At 40.1% G+C, this 16,899-nt stretch overlaps 1 protein-coding gene across 2 annotated transcripts in view; it reads left to right on the forward strand.

Annotated features, from left to right (window-relative positions):
* Positions 1–16,899, forward strand: part of LOC102205521 (sodium channel subunit beta-3-like) — a 44,127-nt gene that overhangs the window by 993 nt on the left and 26,235 nt on the right. The window contains exons 2-4 of one of the 2 annotated variants that reach the window (XM_005754490.1): positions 48–143; positions 2,225–2,578; positions 2,851–3,716. In XM_005754490.1, the coding sequence (XP_005754547.1) occupies positions 98–143; positions 2,225–2,578; positions 2,851–3,080 (630 nt within the window). In that variant the 5' untranslated portion in view covers positions 48–97 and the 3' untranslated portion in view covers positions 3,081–3,716. Of the gene's footprint in view, positions 1–42; positions 144–2,224; positions 2,579–2,850; positions 3,717–16,899 lie in introns of those variants that run through there. The other variant, XM_005754489.1, reaches the window with a different exon arrangement.

Below are 16,899 nucleotides of genomic sequence, written 5' to 3' on the forward strand. Positions count from 1 at the left end.
CCCCCTCTTACAAAGTGACAGTGAAACCAACTCTGTTTTCAGTGCAGGTCAGGCTGCGGACTCTTCACTTCCCAGCCTCCAGTCACAGCAGTCACAGATGGAGTCTCTCATAGTCTTCCTGTTCGTGATTTCTTGCTCTGTAGGTGAGTGAAAGAGAGTTTTTAAAAAAAAAAAAATTTTTTAGGTAAGTATAAATATGTGTAATGTGTTTAAATGTTGATTCCCATGTTGTGTTTGCAGGTTGAGCTCCTGTGTCTCTTTGTAGTCATTTTTTTTTCAGCATTTTTACAGCAGCATGTTTAATGATGTAACAGCTGATGTCAGATCCAGGGGTGGGGTGGAGGGATTTTAAAGTCCCAGAGTTCACCTGAATCTGGCTGCTGTAAGCTGCTTGTGTTTTGAGTCAGCAGCCACTTTGTGGTTTGTGTGTTCTTTGAATTGCTGCACGATGAGAACAGCAGCAGTCACTCTGGGTCTGAAATGGACACCATGAGATGTTACTTACACGAGATGTTGGACAACCTTTCCCTTTTAAAGTGTGTTTAACGGTGTAACTTTGCATTTTTATCTTAACTTTCTTCCCCCTGAGTTCTAACAGTGAAAAAACAAAAAGGGAAATGCGAAGTGAAAGCAAAACTTCAATCCAAGACTTTCTCTTTTGGTTGGGAGTGTTTCAGTTCTCCTTTCACTTCTGCTTTGGGTTTTAAGGAAATCCTTTATGTCACATAGCTCCAATGTGAGACCTCCCAGCATTAAAACATGACAAGGACAGCTCTGGACTTTGCTTATGTGATGAGTGGCGCTGAGTGTTTTGTGCTAACATATAAGATTTTCAAATTTATTGTAAAGAAGCTCATTCCAAATATGCCTCTAATAATTCCACAGCATAAAAATATTATATTAACTTGTGACTTTATTCATTGTGTATTTGAGTCTCTTTTTTTTTTTTTTGAAAATCAAGAAAACCAAAACTCCCATGCAGGAAGGTGGAGGGAGTCTGAAGTGATGTAAAGCTTGGATTAGCTGTCAAACACCTGGGGATCAGACAGATGTTTGACTAAAGATCATCTTTATTGAACTCGAACACATAAGCTTCATTTATATGAACGTTTATAATGTTGACACACTTGGTTCAGCTCAGGTTATCACTGACTGAGTGATATATTTAAACTTAAACTCATTTACTTAAATAAGTTTATTAATTAAGTGTTGAGTGTAAATTAAGTGCAGTACACTCAAAAAAGAAAGAAAATCTGCTTTTATTTGACTTTAACTACTTTAATTTCATTTAAATATATGAAACATAAAACAATATAACATCACACACATATATATTTTTTTTTTCAGGTAATTTTGTTACATAGGTTCAATTTAAATGTTCAATTTAATGGAATTTAGTCAAATGAAATTAACTTGATTCATTTTATACCAAGCACTCATAAATCCCACTGTCATTAAATGTGACACTGGCCACATTCTTAATGAGCAATTATTCGAATAAATAAAAAAAGGATTTTACATGTTTCAGTTGCATTTTAATTAAAATCATTGCTTTATGTTTAATAAGGGTGTATAATATTTATTTTTAGTGTGATAGACAATAAAATTGCACAATAATCAGGTACCTTTGAAATAAATAGACAACAAAATACAAAGTAAAGTAGCCAAAAGATACACTCAAAGTTACTTTCTTTCTTACCTGTAAAATTCTAACTTGTTAGTCTGTTATTTTAGTGCCCTGCAGGGTACATAATAATAACATAATTCAGCTAAAATACTCTGAAATTAAATTTAAATTAACGGAATTACACCTTGAGACTGGTTTTTACACAGTCAAGTAAACATAGTTGGAGATTATTTGATGCCAAAGAAACTGCAACTAACTGAGAGAAGCCTAGCAGACAGCCAGCAGCTACAGCCCTGTGTTAGGGATCGTATTATCGTAATCAAGTATGTCTCCGATTGTAAGCCTCTGCCCACACAAAGCTGTTACAGAACGTGAAATTAGTACAGAGACCAAAACTGGTTTTTATGGTCCATAAACATTTTAACACGGTGCTCTGTGAGGACTGACGAGCAAAGAGCCTCAAACTGCTGTTTGGGGCTCTTTGTGTTGTCTTGATTTTTCAGCCACAAATTCTTATCAAGTGCTGTTAACAGTTAAAAATGTTTTAAAAATTTAAAAAGGAGTTACATTTTAAAAAGATTATTTTCTTTCCTTCAGCTCTGCAGCAGGATGTGCAGGCGAAGTTTGGAGAGGACGTCACTCTCCAGTGTCAGATTACTACAGATGAAAGAATCTCAGTGGTAAAGTGGAGCAGACCTGACCTGAACACAGACGGCTACGTCTACTTCTACAGGAACAAACGCTTCTATGAAAACTACCAACATCCATCTTTTCATGGCCGAGTGAAGCTGAGGCACCCGGAGATGAAGGATGGAGACGTTTCTATAATCCTGAAGAACGTCACGTTTAATGACACTGGGATGTATGAGTGTCACATAGCTGTGAGGAACCCTGTGAGAAGTAAAAGAGCTCACACTGAGATCAGTCTCTTCATTGACCTCACAGTCACAGGTGAGTTTGTGGAGCTCACGCTCAGCTCCCACATCATAAAAACCTCAAAACATAAAAGCGTGAAATTACAAACTAAAAATCTAATGATTGATTATTTGTTACTTGGCAAATAGACAAACAAAAGCCAGCGAGCTAAAACTCATCAACAGTTTCTTCTTCTCTCTTCTTTTAGTGTTAAGTCTGAAGGGTAGAGTCATTAGCATGCTACTAACACAGATGCTAAACATTAAACCACTCTTGAAATTCTCTGACAGCTGATGTTCTCTCTGCAGGTGAAACAGATGAAAAGTTGTTGCAGCAGCAACTCGTGGAAAGTGAAGCTGGAAACGTGCAGGATGTGGGAGATGTAGTAACTCCGACTGTTAAAATGGTTGTTTGTTTTGTTGTGGTTGCTGTTATTGTTGTTGGTTTTCTGACATTATTCATATTTAAAAGAAATAAGAAGCAGCTTCCAGTCCAGAGTAATACAGAGGAAGTCGATTTAACATGTCCAGAAATATAATTTTATAAAAAGAAAATTTACAGATTTCATCGATAGCAGCTTTGCCAGGAGGCTAAGCAACATGGACTTCTAGTTTAAAAGTGAAAAATAGGAAATAACAAACTGTTCTGTGGTTATCAAAAACATAACAGCTCTGCAACTAACTTACTTAACTTAGCCCATGACTTGGGGTGAGGTTGACGAGGCAGACTGGGATCAGAATTGGGATTCACAAGTTCTGGAAATGAACAGAAAATAAACATAATAAAATAAAAAGAAAATTCTGAAAAAAAGACTTGTTACAACAAACAAGTTACAATAACTTGTTTGTTGTTTGTGTACTGTCATCAGTCTGTGTTTGATGTTGATCCAGGATAATGTGAACCAACAATCCTTGTATCCTCACGCAAGTTTGCACAAAGTCGTATGGTGCTGTTTAATAACAAATGTGTTGTTAAACAAGTGGTCACCTGCTGCTGTTAGCTCTTTTGATCTTTTTTTTGTAAACGCTGTATACTGGTTTGTTCTGGTTTCTTTCGGTCTGTTGTGTAGTACTGTTCATCTGCCCAAATTACCAGTATGGGGTTCAGAAATGTCTTGGCCATCAAATTATTAATTAATAATTATGTTTTTAATAAAAAAGAATAAAAACTGAAAAAGGAAACACAGAATGTGTCACAACTTTCTTTCAGATGCAAATTTAGCTCACTCAAGCTTTTAATTAACTGTTTAAATTCAATCAAGTAAAAAAAAACTTCACACATTCACTGAAATACAACATATGACATGATGTACAAACAGGGTGTGTGATTTTTGCAGACCTGCGGACTGTCAGGGAGATTTGATGCTGTGAAGAGAAACGGGTATGTGTGGCTTTCGGAGCGAGGATGATGATGTTGGGTGAACACCCACAATAACAAAAGGTCTGTGGATGAAGGTGACCAAATCCCATCTGATCCTCATTTGTGCTGCAGGAGTCACAACACTTTGATTCAAAGCAGGTCACACAAGAACCTCAAACTATAGAGAAATGCCCTAAACTCAACAACCTCCAAAACTCAATCGAAAGAAGTTTCTGTTTCTGTAACATTTAACAGAAATAAATCCTCTTATGAAACGGTGTAAGTGCTGAAAGTCTTAGAAACTGTCCTGAAATATTACCTGACAAAGCACAACTCAGACTGAGGAGACGTACAGCATCATGGAGTGGAGCACTGACTGCACGGAGCAACAGACTGGCTACAGGACAAGAAGAGACGATCACAAAGCACTAAAAGCTGACACAGGAGCCTGATTACCACCCAGCCTTCAAATACTGCAGCTAAAGACGGAGCACACCTGGAACTAAGAACAGCCACGACTCTTCTGTCATATGAAAGAACTCATTGAAAACCACAATGATCTCTGAGCCATGCGTTAAAGTAAATCAGAATCTATTTCTGTAATATAATCAGATTTTAACTCCCATGAATGCAACTGAATTTGTAAAACAGAAAAAAAATATTACGTACAGCTCACAAAGAGCAGTTTGTTACACCAGGTATTAAAAAAAGAACATTTTACTTCTGAGAAAATGTTAACAGATCATTTTGTTTTATTTATTTATAACTGCATTGATTCTGAAATAGGAACTGTTTGCAGTATAGAGTGACACTTTGAATAATCATGTTTGGTTTGAATGATGGGGAAGTTTGTATGACTCATTATTGTTTATATTAATGTGACACTTTTATGCTTCTGCGGTTAATAAAGGGGAGATGTGAGCTGTAACAGATGTAATGTTCTCTCTCTTCTTCTTTCATAATAAGTTTGGGTGTAGGTGCTGCATTGTCTCCAAACTGTTGTCACAGATGAATTGTCTCAAAGTCCTCCTGATTTCATTTCTAATTCCTGCATCTACAGATGAGTGAAACTTTTTTAAATAAATGTATTTAGCATAATTCAGAAGAATCTTGTAAACTTGTTGATTTTTGTGTTTTGTTTTGTTTTTTGTTTACACAGGTCAAATAGTCCAAAATATGATTTCCTGTGTCTTTTCTACATTTTTATAGATCTTGGATAGAGATCAGACAAAATAAGCAGTGCAGATCAGTGAGGTGGAAAACACCTACACACACATAACTGTCTGCAGTTCTTTGCAATATTGTGTTGCTGCAGTGAAACGAACAAAAAAATCTGTCATATCTATATACAGCTCATCAGTCCATTTTTGCACCAGCCGTTGTGTAGTCAGGAGAAGCAGGCATGATTTTCCATAGCTATCAAAACTGAGTTGTTTTGGAAAAATCAAGGTTAAAGTTAAAATGCAAAGTTTACAATGTTAAGCACACTTTAAAGGGCAAACTTCTCCCCATCTGTTAGAAAAATCCAGAAAAACTTTAGAGTAACACAAGTAATATCAAAAACAGAAGTGAAAACAAAATTGGCCTTTTTTTTGCCACTTTATAGGAAATTCCCTGACGCAAGTACAGATATAAAAAAGAAATAAAGGTCATCTCTATGAAGGTTCGACCTGTATATGCGGCTCCCAGCGCTGCTCAAAATATAATTGACTCATGGAGTCAGTTATAATTATTACTAATTTTACGACATGTGATGTTGCATACTGCTAACTCAGCTTAAATAACTTCTGTGGACAGCCATCCCTCAAACTTAAAGAAAAAGACCATTTTTGTTTGGTTTATTATTTCTTTGTAATGATGCCTCTTGGAAAAAAAAAATCTTATACTGTTGGAAAGTCTGTTAAATTCCCTTAGCAGCAGAGTTGAGTATTTCGGTCGAGCCCATGAAAAATTTACTAAACCTTGTCGGTCAAACAGTTTGTTTTGCTCTTATTTGGTGTCATTTATTTGGAAATAATCAACCAAAACCAAACACAAATTTCCTTCTGTGCTAACTTTATGTGATGTGAATATTACTAGGGTGACCTACTGTTTCACCACAGCTGGGAGGACACACACCATGCTGTGTCTAATATAAATCTTATTTTGATCATATCTGCACTCCTGTCAGTTTTATTTGACCAGAGCAGGTTGAAATATGGCAGCTTACACTCGTGAAACAGAAGCAAGAAGAAACGTGCAAAAGTTCAGCTGCTGAAGTGAATAAATGTCAGTTATTCTGAGATAAAATCTTGTTGTTTTTTTTCTTACTATTTATCAACTTCTTTTGACTGCGACTATGTTGTATTTTTGTTGCATTATGTTGCAAGTGGAAAACTGGTTGTGATGATGCTCTTGCTTGTGGTGTTTGAGAACTGCTAACATCCTGGCGTAACCACATCTTCCCTTTTTGAATCCTAACAGCTTTCAGCTGCCTTTACTGCTTCACTCTCTCCATCCACTTGTCACAGATGGCTTCTTTAATAATCCTCCTATCTTTGTCTCCAATTGTTCCATCTACAGGTGAGTGAAAACATGTTTTTATTTTCAGTAACATTATTTAAAGTAAAGAGTCATTCATTAAACTCAAGTGTTTAATGTTGAAACTGCAGATGCTGTTGACCATAGCTGGACTGGCCATCGGGCATACCAGGCATTTGTAGCCACAGCCACCCTGGGGCGCCTCTGTCAGTGCGCACCAGGGTGGCTGTGGCTACAATGTAGCTGCCATCACCAGTGTGGGAATGTGTGTGTGACTGGATATGTAAAGCACTTTGGGGTCCTTAGGGACTAGTAAAGCACTGTATAAATACAGGCCATTTATCATTTTTCGTTTTTATGGGCCGATGGGGTTTTTTTTTTCGTTTTTTTCCGTAACGGTATAAACACTGAAAGGTGGTGGATTGGCCAGATGCTGGGAGATGTGTAAAAATAACTCAATTGTTTGGTGGTGGCTATTGCGGAGCTTTCACAGATTGAGTAACATTAGCAAGTGGTGGAGGCCAGCAGGTGCAGCACACTGGCAGGTGGATGGCGGAAAGGTGAGGCGGGAGGAGGAGAGACCCGAGGCGGCCGCCGGTGTCGGTCCGAGTGTCAGGTGAACTGAACTTCAGGTGAGAAGTTATGACCTGCAGTCTGGCTGGGCAGTAGTGGTTTTTGATACGGGCGACACGGGCTGTTGCCCGGGGCGGCATCACGGACATCGGCAAAAAAAACCCCCAAAAGAATAAATAAAACAAAAAGTACAAAAAAAAAATGCTCGTACTCATGCTGCCCCGACGTCAGCCAGCGCATATTGGGAATGGCATAGGCACCGATCGGTTTTCTATCGCCCATTTGCTGGGAGTAAGGACGCCCTTCGTTTGCGAGGTGCGCCTGCTGCTTGCTGCACAGGGAGGAGAGGGCGGGGCGGCGGGGATTCTCTGGCTGGCTGGAGCAGCATCTAATAACCAACTTGCAAAATAAAACAAAATAAAAACAAAACAACAAACACGTAAACATCAGACATTATAATACAGACTTATAATTTGCATCTATGTTTTTTCGAAATTCTATACGCGAAAAGTGAGCGCGAGAGCCCTCGGTGCGCCTGCTTGCTTCTGAAGTCAAAGTAAACTTCATTGTCATCTCCGCTACATACAGTCCAGTATATAGAGAGACGAGACAACGTGGCTCCAGTTACAGCAGTGCAAGTAAACAAACAATAAATATAAGAAGAGTAAGAAAATAAATATACACTTTAGGACTCAGGGTAAAGGGATCAATAACAATTTAAAATTTATAATTTACAGTTTGATGATTTAAATCGATGTTGCAAATCCAAGCCCGTTATGTATTTATGACGGGAATCCTGGGTTGTGTGAAATCCCAGAAATGCACCCTAGACAAAGTGAATCTGTGAACTAAAGTGTAGGTCTATTAGGTTATGTTGGGGTGATCCTCAAGTTGGGGGATTTGTGTTCATACTGGAGTGCAAAATTAAAACCAATGGAAGATGGACAAGAAAAGTTCAAAGCCATCAGGTCCTCAGTTTAGAAAAAAGAGAAAAGAAGAGGAGGAGAAACGAGCAAAAGATACAGGTAAGCAGATGTGTGATTGGATAATGGCAGGTCATCCTGAAACAATCAGAATTAGAATACTTTATTAATCCCTAAGGAAATTATGTGCGTTACAGTTGCTCCAAGAAGAAATGGTAAAAATAGCAACAGTAACAGACTAAACTCCAAACAATACAATATGTTACAGATTTTAATATTAATTAGTGATTGTCAGTTGTTGATTTGTCCCGTTCTCATATGACGAATTATTATGGCTGTTTGGTAGCAGTTTGCATACAACTCTCTCTTCTTGTGTGTGTGTGTGTGTGTGTGTGTGTGTGTGTGTGTGTGTGTGTGTGTGTGTGTGTGTGTGTGTGTGTGTGCGTTTCTCTGTCAAAATTCAGTATGGATTGGGGGGCAGAGGGAGTGTTCGCCCAGGGCGCCAAACAGGCTAGTATCTGCAGACAAACCGCAAACCGCCACTGTATATGGTTCAGATATGAACCAAGTTTAGGTGGAGTTTATTTTCGTTATGCTGACTTTTTTACAGTCAGTTACAATAACTCGTACTGCGTACTAGCTAGCATGATGGAGTTTATATACAGCTAGGCGGGTGCTATGATGTTAATGATGTTGAAATTTATTTTATTCATAAGGTTAATTAGTTTCCAACCCTCCCGTAAAAAAACGGAATCGTCTCGTATTCAGAGAAAATATTCGTACACGATTTGTCCTGGACTTAAGCTAGAATGGAAAAAGACACAAAGCTGGATTTATTCTGTGTCTTTATGCTGCAGCTGTTTCTTCTTCTCTCATTCTCTCTCCCCTGTTGTTATTTCAATCATGAAACTGATCATTGATCAGCTGATCAGCTTTTCTCTCTTGTTTGTTTATCGCCCACTTTGCGCCAGAAAGAGGAAACCAGCGGTTAAACAACAGCAGCATGTTTAAGCTTGATCAGCTGTTGTTAGAATTTATTTAATATTAATTTCTAGTATCAGCTGATGTTTGCTGGAGCCACAGCTGTAAAGCTGCTGGTCATGATGTCGGTTTGTATATGTGGTGAGAGGGAAACATGAAGATGAAACCAGGAGATGTCCTTACTGAATCATCAGAGCTGTGATGGAGAAACAGGTTTACCTTTTAGGTGACATGGATGAGTTTAAGGGAAGTTATGAACTGTTTCTGAGAGACAAATAACCCCAGGATCCTTTTCTAAGTAGCTGACAGCTGGTAACTGTGCAGGGGCGGGTCTAGCAAAGTGTTGCCAGGTGGCCAGGTAGGGCATTAACAGGGAGAGGTGGGCACAAAGAAATACTTTCTTATTCTCATTTAAAGTTTCTCACTTTTAACAAATAATTATCTGAATCTTACAACAAACTTTTTCATCTGATGTAAAATGTATAGAAATCCATCATAGTAATTTTTTTTAGGGTCCCAACATAATTTCTTCAGAAGTAGCTAAGTACCGTATATGATGCCAGTATTTTCCCACATTTTCTAGATACTTTACCAGTACTGTGTGTAAAATGCCATCAAAAAGTCAGTTACGTTTTCTTCTTTCTATCTCTTTTCACTTTTTAAAGGTTGCCATGTTAGAAAAAATATTTTTCCCTAACATGCTGTTTATTGATGTTGTAAATGAATATTTTATGAAAATATATCTACGTCTGTCATTTATTATTTTTAAATATTCAGTAATGATCATGTCTCACCTCTAGTCTTCTCTGTCTTAATTTCAGGTTTCCACCATATGTTGTATAGACAGTTCAGGAAGTTAACTCGACCAAGCAGTCTTGGGGTTTCTGTACTGTTTAGAATACCAGAATAGGGAGGATGGTGTAGTTTATTAGATTGATACATATATACCAACAAGACAGTGTACATCACTGTGACAACAGTGTTTGCTTTCATTCAAAGGCTTTATAGTTTTTCCTATAATACCCGCTGGGCCAGTCTCTAGTCAAAATGCCTGGGCCGATTTTTTGTCCCAGTCCAGCCCTGCTGTTGACAGTGGTGGGGCGATATTTGATCAGAAATTAAAAAGCAGTGCAGATAATTTGTGTGGAAACCTATGATTTTCAGGCTTATGTTCAGCTCTCATACAGACTGATCACTGAAAAGTGTCTGCATAACAGGTTAAGGAGTCCTAAGTGAAATGGTGATCACATTTAAGCAAAAAGTAAAGATGCTGAAATGAAGCTACTCATTATGAAGACTATAGTGTCACCTGAATAAATACTGTAAGCTGCTGATATTTTAATCTTCATTGATGTGTTCCTTGAATTGCTGAATGTTGAGAATAAACATTTAAAGACTGAAACATGTGCAAACTTCACAGAGATCCTGTCAAAGTCCATCTTTCTAACTGTGGCCTGTATTAGTCAGCAGCCCTGGCACATTACTGCACTTTGAAGTTGAAACAAGAAGCTGTAGACTTCAGCCTTGTAGGGAATTCTGATGTAGATGATCAGGTTCATTCACACGGGTATAAATTTGATGCTCTGAATCCTTTCTATTCCTTTTATTTGGTTAATGGTACTTTTCACTCTGAAACTGTGATGCTTATTTGCTTAATGAAAAACTGAATCAGAACAGAATGAGCATCATCCGACATGCAGTGAAAGTAAAAGTGAGGAGATCTAGTTTAAATGTTGTTTGCACTACAGAATGTTTCAAGATGATGTGAAGGATAAAAATAGTGTAGTAGAGTCAGTGGGGGATATATGCACCGTGTTTACAACAGCCAAAACAGAAAGACAACACAGCTCAATACATTATATCACTGAATAGCTCAAATAAACTAAACAGTTCAGTAAATCTGGTACAGCATCTTCTCACCTGTAGCATGTTAGTCCTGTTTCTTTTCAATCAAATGGTCTAATGGTCAGTTTGTAGAACATCAGTGCACCAGATGCTTTGTTTTCTCTGGTTTAGTTCAGCAGAGCTCAGGTCTCTCTGTAGCCTCACTGTGATTGGCTGCTGTGCTGAATGTTTCCTTTAATGTCTCTGTACTGTGTTGTTTCCTCTTTTAGACCAGACAAACATCACCACCGAGTCTGGACAGAACATCTCGCTGCCATGTCGAGCTCCAACTACTAATAAGCAGATCTTGGCTGTTCAGTGGAGCAGAGCTGATCTGAAGCAAGAATATGTGCTTTTGTACAGAGATGAGGTTTTTGTTCCAGACAACCAGCATCCAGCTTTTAAGAACCGGGTGGATCTGCAGGACAGACAGATGAAGGATGGAGATGTGTCTTTGATTCTGAAGAATGTGACGATTGATGACACTGGAACATACGAGTGTCGCGTCTTCAGGAGAGGAACAAACCACAGGATTAGTACCATCAGCCTGAGTGTTGTTCCTCCAGGTGAGTCATTAAAGGGTAGTTTTTTTGGTCAAAGGCTTTGATATCTATTAAGTTGTTTTAATGGTGCATTTTCTTTTACTTCATAATACACAGTAATACTATAAGTCATCACCTGCCTGACAGCTGATGTCTCACATCTGTCCAATCTGTATGTCCACCACACACAGCAGATGGAGAGGAGACAGGTGGAGTCAGCAGAGGACACTTTGGACTGGTGGCTGCTCTGTCTGCTTCTGTTGTGACCACCGCTGTCATAGCTGTGATCTCGAAGAAACAAAAGATGAAGAATACTCCCACTTCCTCCCCATCTTGATGAACTAGCTTACATAGATCTGGTCTGAAACAGAAAACGGGGAACTTTTCTGTGAGAGCAGAAGAACAACCGGAGTCTGACATTAAAGTGATGAAGACCAGCAGAGGGCAGACATGTCTTCTTCAGCTCTTCCTCAGCAGAAGAAAGATTTTTTTATATTCCAGAGAAAATGTTCACACTGCAGCAAAACAATACTGACACATCTTTTCTACAAAGGAGTCAGTGTTCATCTTAGATTTAGAACAAACTGTGGCTCCATAAGAAGAAACACTCATTAGATTTGTGATAGCTGTGACGTTTCTGTGAAAACCATTAAGGTTATCTACACATCATGAAAGGCTGCACACGAATGAGGAGGAGAAACAGTGTGTATGTTTAAGTCTCAGTTCAAAAATCTTCATTTCAAGAGTCTTGTTTATTCCCACCGACAACTTTTGTGTCACAATGTGCAACTTTTAAGGGACCCTTTATAAAACCACATTACAAAGTTAATGTGTTTGTGAGATGAAGTTGTTGAGCTTGCATACCTCCAGCTCCTCCTGACTGTCCTGCAGTAATTACATCCAGCTGTATTGAGAATAACTAAAAGGACTAATTTACTCTATAACTCTGGATCGTTTTGCCACCTCTGTCTTGTATTGGCAATCTTGAATACCAATTTATGGTCTACAGAGACCTCTTGTGGACTTTAAGGATTAAGGGTTAACCCTAATCCTTGCTTGTGAGTGTTTACTACCCCAGCAGAAGTTGATGTCATTGTTATTTATTATAGATTGATTATAGAGTTGTCTGCTTCTGTCCTACCTGTTGTACACCTGTGTGAATACTTTTGTGTGTGAGTGCACTTGTGTTCATAAAGCTTAATTTAAAGTAAAAAAGTTTAAAAAAATGCTACCAGAGTCAGTGATCATACAATTTAATTTCAGTGGCAGTTCTCACAAACTAAAAGAAAGCCGAGGCTTTAATGTTTTTACCACATTATAAAGCTGTGATTATGAAAGTTTTATGCTGACTCGAAAACTGCCAGAACTGACAAACAAACAAAATCTTTACACAGTGACTGAGGCCTCCGTGTCATGGTCCCTGTGCCTCCCCGGCCAGCTCAGTGTGGCCACAAGTGTTTGTTGTTTTTCTCTCGCTCTCTCTCTCCTACCTGTCTGCCTGGGCGGAGCTCTGATTGGGCTCCTGCCCTTGGCCTACGCACCTCCAGCTGATCTCGAGCGAATTGCAGTTCTCTGGCTCTTCTTAAGGCTGGGGCTCTGAGCTATTCGTCGCTGGAATATTGAATAACTCTCGTTAATATTGCCTGGCTTCTTTGCGATTCTACTGTTCCCGTGTTGGCCTTCGACTTACCCTCGTCTGTGTAAACACGTTTACCTGGATCAGCCCTTTTGTGACCCCTGGACCCCGTGAGTAGGAGAGTGAGCTGCTTGTGTGGAGACTGTTTGGACGAGGAGCAGAGCGAGTGCGAAGAAGTGTGTCTCCCCAGCCTATTGATCCCCGGGACCCTGGTGTCCCCCCCCCCCTTCACGTGTATATAGCGCGGTGTGATTAATAAAGTGTCGTTGAACTGTACTACCTCAGTCTGCGCCTGAGTCCGTTCCACTCCCGTGACAGAATATTCCAGCCACCATGGACTCAGCAGATTCAGCTTCCTCCCCCGTCTCCCTCCGCCCCGGTCACACTGGAAGCCTCACCGGTTCTAGTCCCGGCTGTGTGAGTTTCATCTCCCCACACCTGAGCTGTTTTCAGGGGATTTAGGGAAGTGTGCGGGTTTTCTTATACAGTGCTCACTCCAGTTTCGCCAGCGGCCTCATGCCTTCTCTAATGACAGGAGTAAGATCTCATATTTTGTTCAGTTACTACGAGATCGTGCGCTGACCTGGGCACAAGCTGTGCTAAGCGCTAGTCCCGAAATTACTTATGATGATTTTTTTTGTCTCTGTTTCGGAGTGTTTTTGATAAGGGCTCCACTCCACTCCATTTCAGCAAAAAAACGTTATAAAATAAAAAAAAAACAGAATAGCCGAAAAATTAACCGTAACAATAGCCACTTCTTAAATTCGTAGTATTCACAGACTGCAGTGTAATTGTTCCAAACTTAAACACTCACCTGATTGTTCGCGCCGGCAGTGTTGTTGGAAGACGACGCCATCGTTCACTGAGGGACAAGTTAACAGCAGCCCCCACCCATACAATGCACGCTACCTTGAGAGCATGGGAAATGACCACTTCTCACGTAGTGGCTGGGAAAACGTCTCATAATTGATCAGTTACGGCGTAATTTGTACACATTACTGCTTGAAAGAGCTTCAGTAACTGAGTTTTAGCAGTTATGCATGACATGTTTTCTAAACATTATCAAATACAGTGCAGGAGGTGTTTGATAAATTATATTCATTCCCAGGTTTCCTGAAGGCAACATGAAAAATGGACCATCTTGAGCCTGCAGCGGTCTGCTGTCACTCGTGATTCCCCGCCCCTCTCTGTGTAGCCACGCCCACCAGGCCAAAACAGGGCCAAAAGTCTGTAACTGAAAAATAGAGATCTGAAAGTGAAAAAAAAAAAATTGAAGCTGAGAGAAAAATCCGAACCTGAAGAATTTTTTTTGTACATTAATTAAAAAGATCTGAATCTGAAAAAATGTAATCTGAGACTGAATAGATTTTTTAAAAATAATAATAATGAAAAGAAGATTACTGAAAATTTTTAAATAAAGTTTACTCAGAGAAATAATACAAATATTCAAAACGTTTGATTTTATTTTAAATCCAACTCTTTCTTTTTCAAAGTTCACTCTAAAAATGTGACTTTTGCTTTCAGTTTACATATTTTCGATTTCAAATTTTTCTTTTGACTACACAAACATTATGGCCCTGATTTAACTCCATAGGAGTTGGAGGCTGCCCTCCGCTGTGTTGCCTCTCATAACCAGGCCATCTGGAGCGAACACCTGCCATGGATAGAGTATGCTCACAACAGTCACACATCCTCTGCTACCGGCGTGTCACCCTTCGAGGCGTCTCTGGGATACCAACCACCTCTGTTTCCCATGGTTGAAGGTGAGCATACTGTTCCGTCTGTCCAACATCACCTCCGCAGGTGTCGCAGGGCCTGGCGGGCCACTCGGGTGGCTTTACTCCGGACGAAGGAACGGAATAAGGCACTCGCGGATCGCCACCGGACGGCCGCCCCTGAGTATGTGGTGGGGCAGAAGGTATGGCTCTCCACTCAATTCGTGCCCTTACGTGCGGAATCTAAGAAACTCACCCCCAACTTCATCGGCCCGTTTGAAATCGGTGCTGTGATCAACCCTGCATCCGTCCGCTTGGCACTGCCACGCAATATGTGTATTCATGATGTATTCCATGTCTCTCAGGTCAAACCAGTGGTCTCCAGCCCGTTGTGCCCTCCTTCCAGGCCCCTACCGCCCCCCCCCCGGCTTGTGGGTGGCCAGCTGGTTTACGCAGTCTCGCGCATCTTGGACTCCTGACGCCGGGGTCGGGGATTTCAGTACCTGGTTGACTTGGAGGGCTACGGGCTACGGGAACATTCCTGGGTGCCCCGGTCGGCTATCGTGGGTAGGGGTCTGCTCCGGGACTTCCACCGCCTGCACCCAGGTAGGCCTGGTGGGTCGCGGGAGCCTCCCGTTGAGAGGGGGGGGGGGGGTACTGTCATGGTCCCTGCGCCTCCCCGGCCAGCCCAGTGTGGCCACAAGTGTTTGTTGTTTTTCTCTCGCTCTCTCTCTCCTACCTGTCTGCCTGGGCGGAGCTCTGATTGGGCTCCTGCCCTTGGCCCACGCACCTGCAGCTGATCTCGAGCGAATTGCAGTTCTCTGGCTCTTCTTAAGGCTGGGGCTCTGAGCTATTCGTCGCTGGAATATTGAGTAACTCTCGTTAGTATTGCCTGGCTTCTTTGCTATCCACTCCCATGACACTCTGACTGTATGAAGGTCATTTGGAGACATTTCACTTTTTTTTTAACTGCAAAGTAAACTCTCTTTGATTTGGATTTAATATATGATCATGTTTGAATATTTATGAGTGTTTAACTAAACCCTACCCTTGTGTACATAACACTCATTTAACTTTACTTATTTTCTATGCTTAGAGTTAGGTTTATTCTTATATTATAATAATCTTTTTTTAGTTGTTTATTTAGTCGTGTGAAGGGATCTCACAAAGTATGAATTTCATTGCTCAGCATAACCATTTGTTTTGCAGTGTATATGACAATACATATCATGAATCTTGAATATTTGTGTCTTCTATGATGATCTGTTGTCACTCGAGCTGCTCTGCTGCCACCTGGAGGCTTGAAAGTGTTAAAGCATCAATCTGCAGCTCAGTGAATGTGACATCTGAATAACCAGCACAGCCAAAGAATCCCGAACAAACTGAAGTGTTTGCTGACGGGTCACACTTCACTTCCCCTTAAAGTGAGAGACCAGATTCAGCTGTTGCAGTTTGAGCATCACGTTCACACAAAACATAAAGTTAAAGCTGTCGTGTTGATATTTAAAGTACTTTGATTCGTTTGGATAACAAGAGACCATTTAGAGCAGCTAAGAAGGAAAAAAGTCCACAACATGAGACTGATGACTAACTTAAAATAATTTTTCTTTTTAACTCTCTTTATTAGAGAGGAGCTGGAAGCAGCTATTAGCTATATGCTCTTTTGTCTAAAAGTAGCACTTCTGGCTTTTGCTACTAATTAAAAGCATTTCTGCAAACAGTTGCATTGTATTGCTTACTGAGGCTTTTATTGTGGGGCATTTACAGGAACTTTCTGTAGTAAAAAGAATTACCTTCATGTGATCAACCTGCACCATTGCGTTCAGCTCCGTGTGTGCATGTGGCTCTCTTTCTGTTTCGCTTCTGTGTATAAAAGGTTTCTGTTCCCTGTCAACATCTTTTGGTGTGAAGCCTCTGCAGTATCTCACAGCTGTGGTCACAGATGGATTCTCTCAATTTCCTCCTGATTTCATCCCTTATTTCTGCATCTACATGTGAGTGAAACTGAAGTTGTTTGTATTTTTATTCCTACAGAACTAAGAAGAAACCTATCAGTAATAAGTGTTGAGTAATGGTTAATAAGTATCATTCAGAGTGATCTGTTTAACATGTGAAATGTTCATTTTTGAGTATTATTTGGAGGTTGTGGTCAATATGACTTCCTCTTTTCCTGAATCACTTTTTATTGACCTTGGATGAAGAGTCTCGAGTTAATACACTGCAG

Source organism: Pundamilia nyererei, unplaced genomic scaffold, assembly GCF_000239375.1.
Source record: "Pundamilia nyererei isolate P.nyererei 1_Seehausen unplaced genomic scaffold, PunNye1.0 scaffold00573, whole genome shotgun sequence".
NCBI lineage: Eukaryota > Metazoa > Chordata > Actinopteri > Cichliformes > Cichlidae > Pundamilia > Pundamilia nyererei.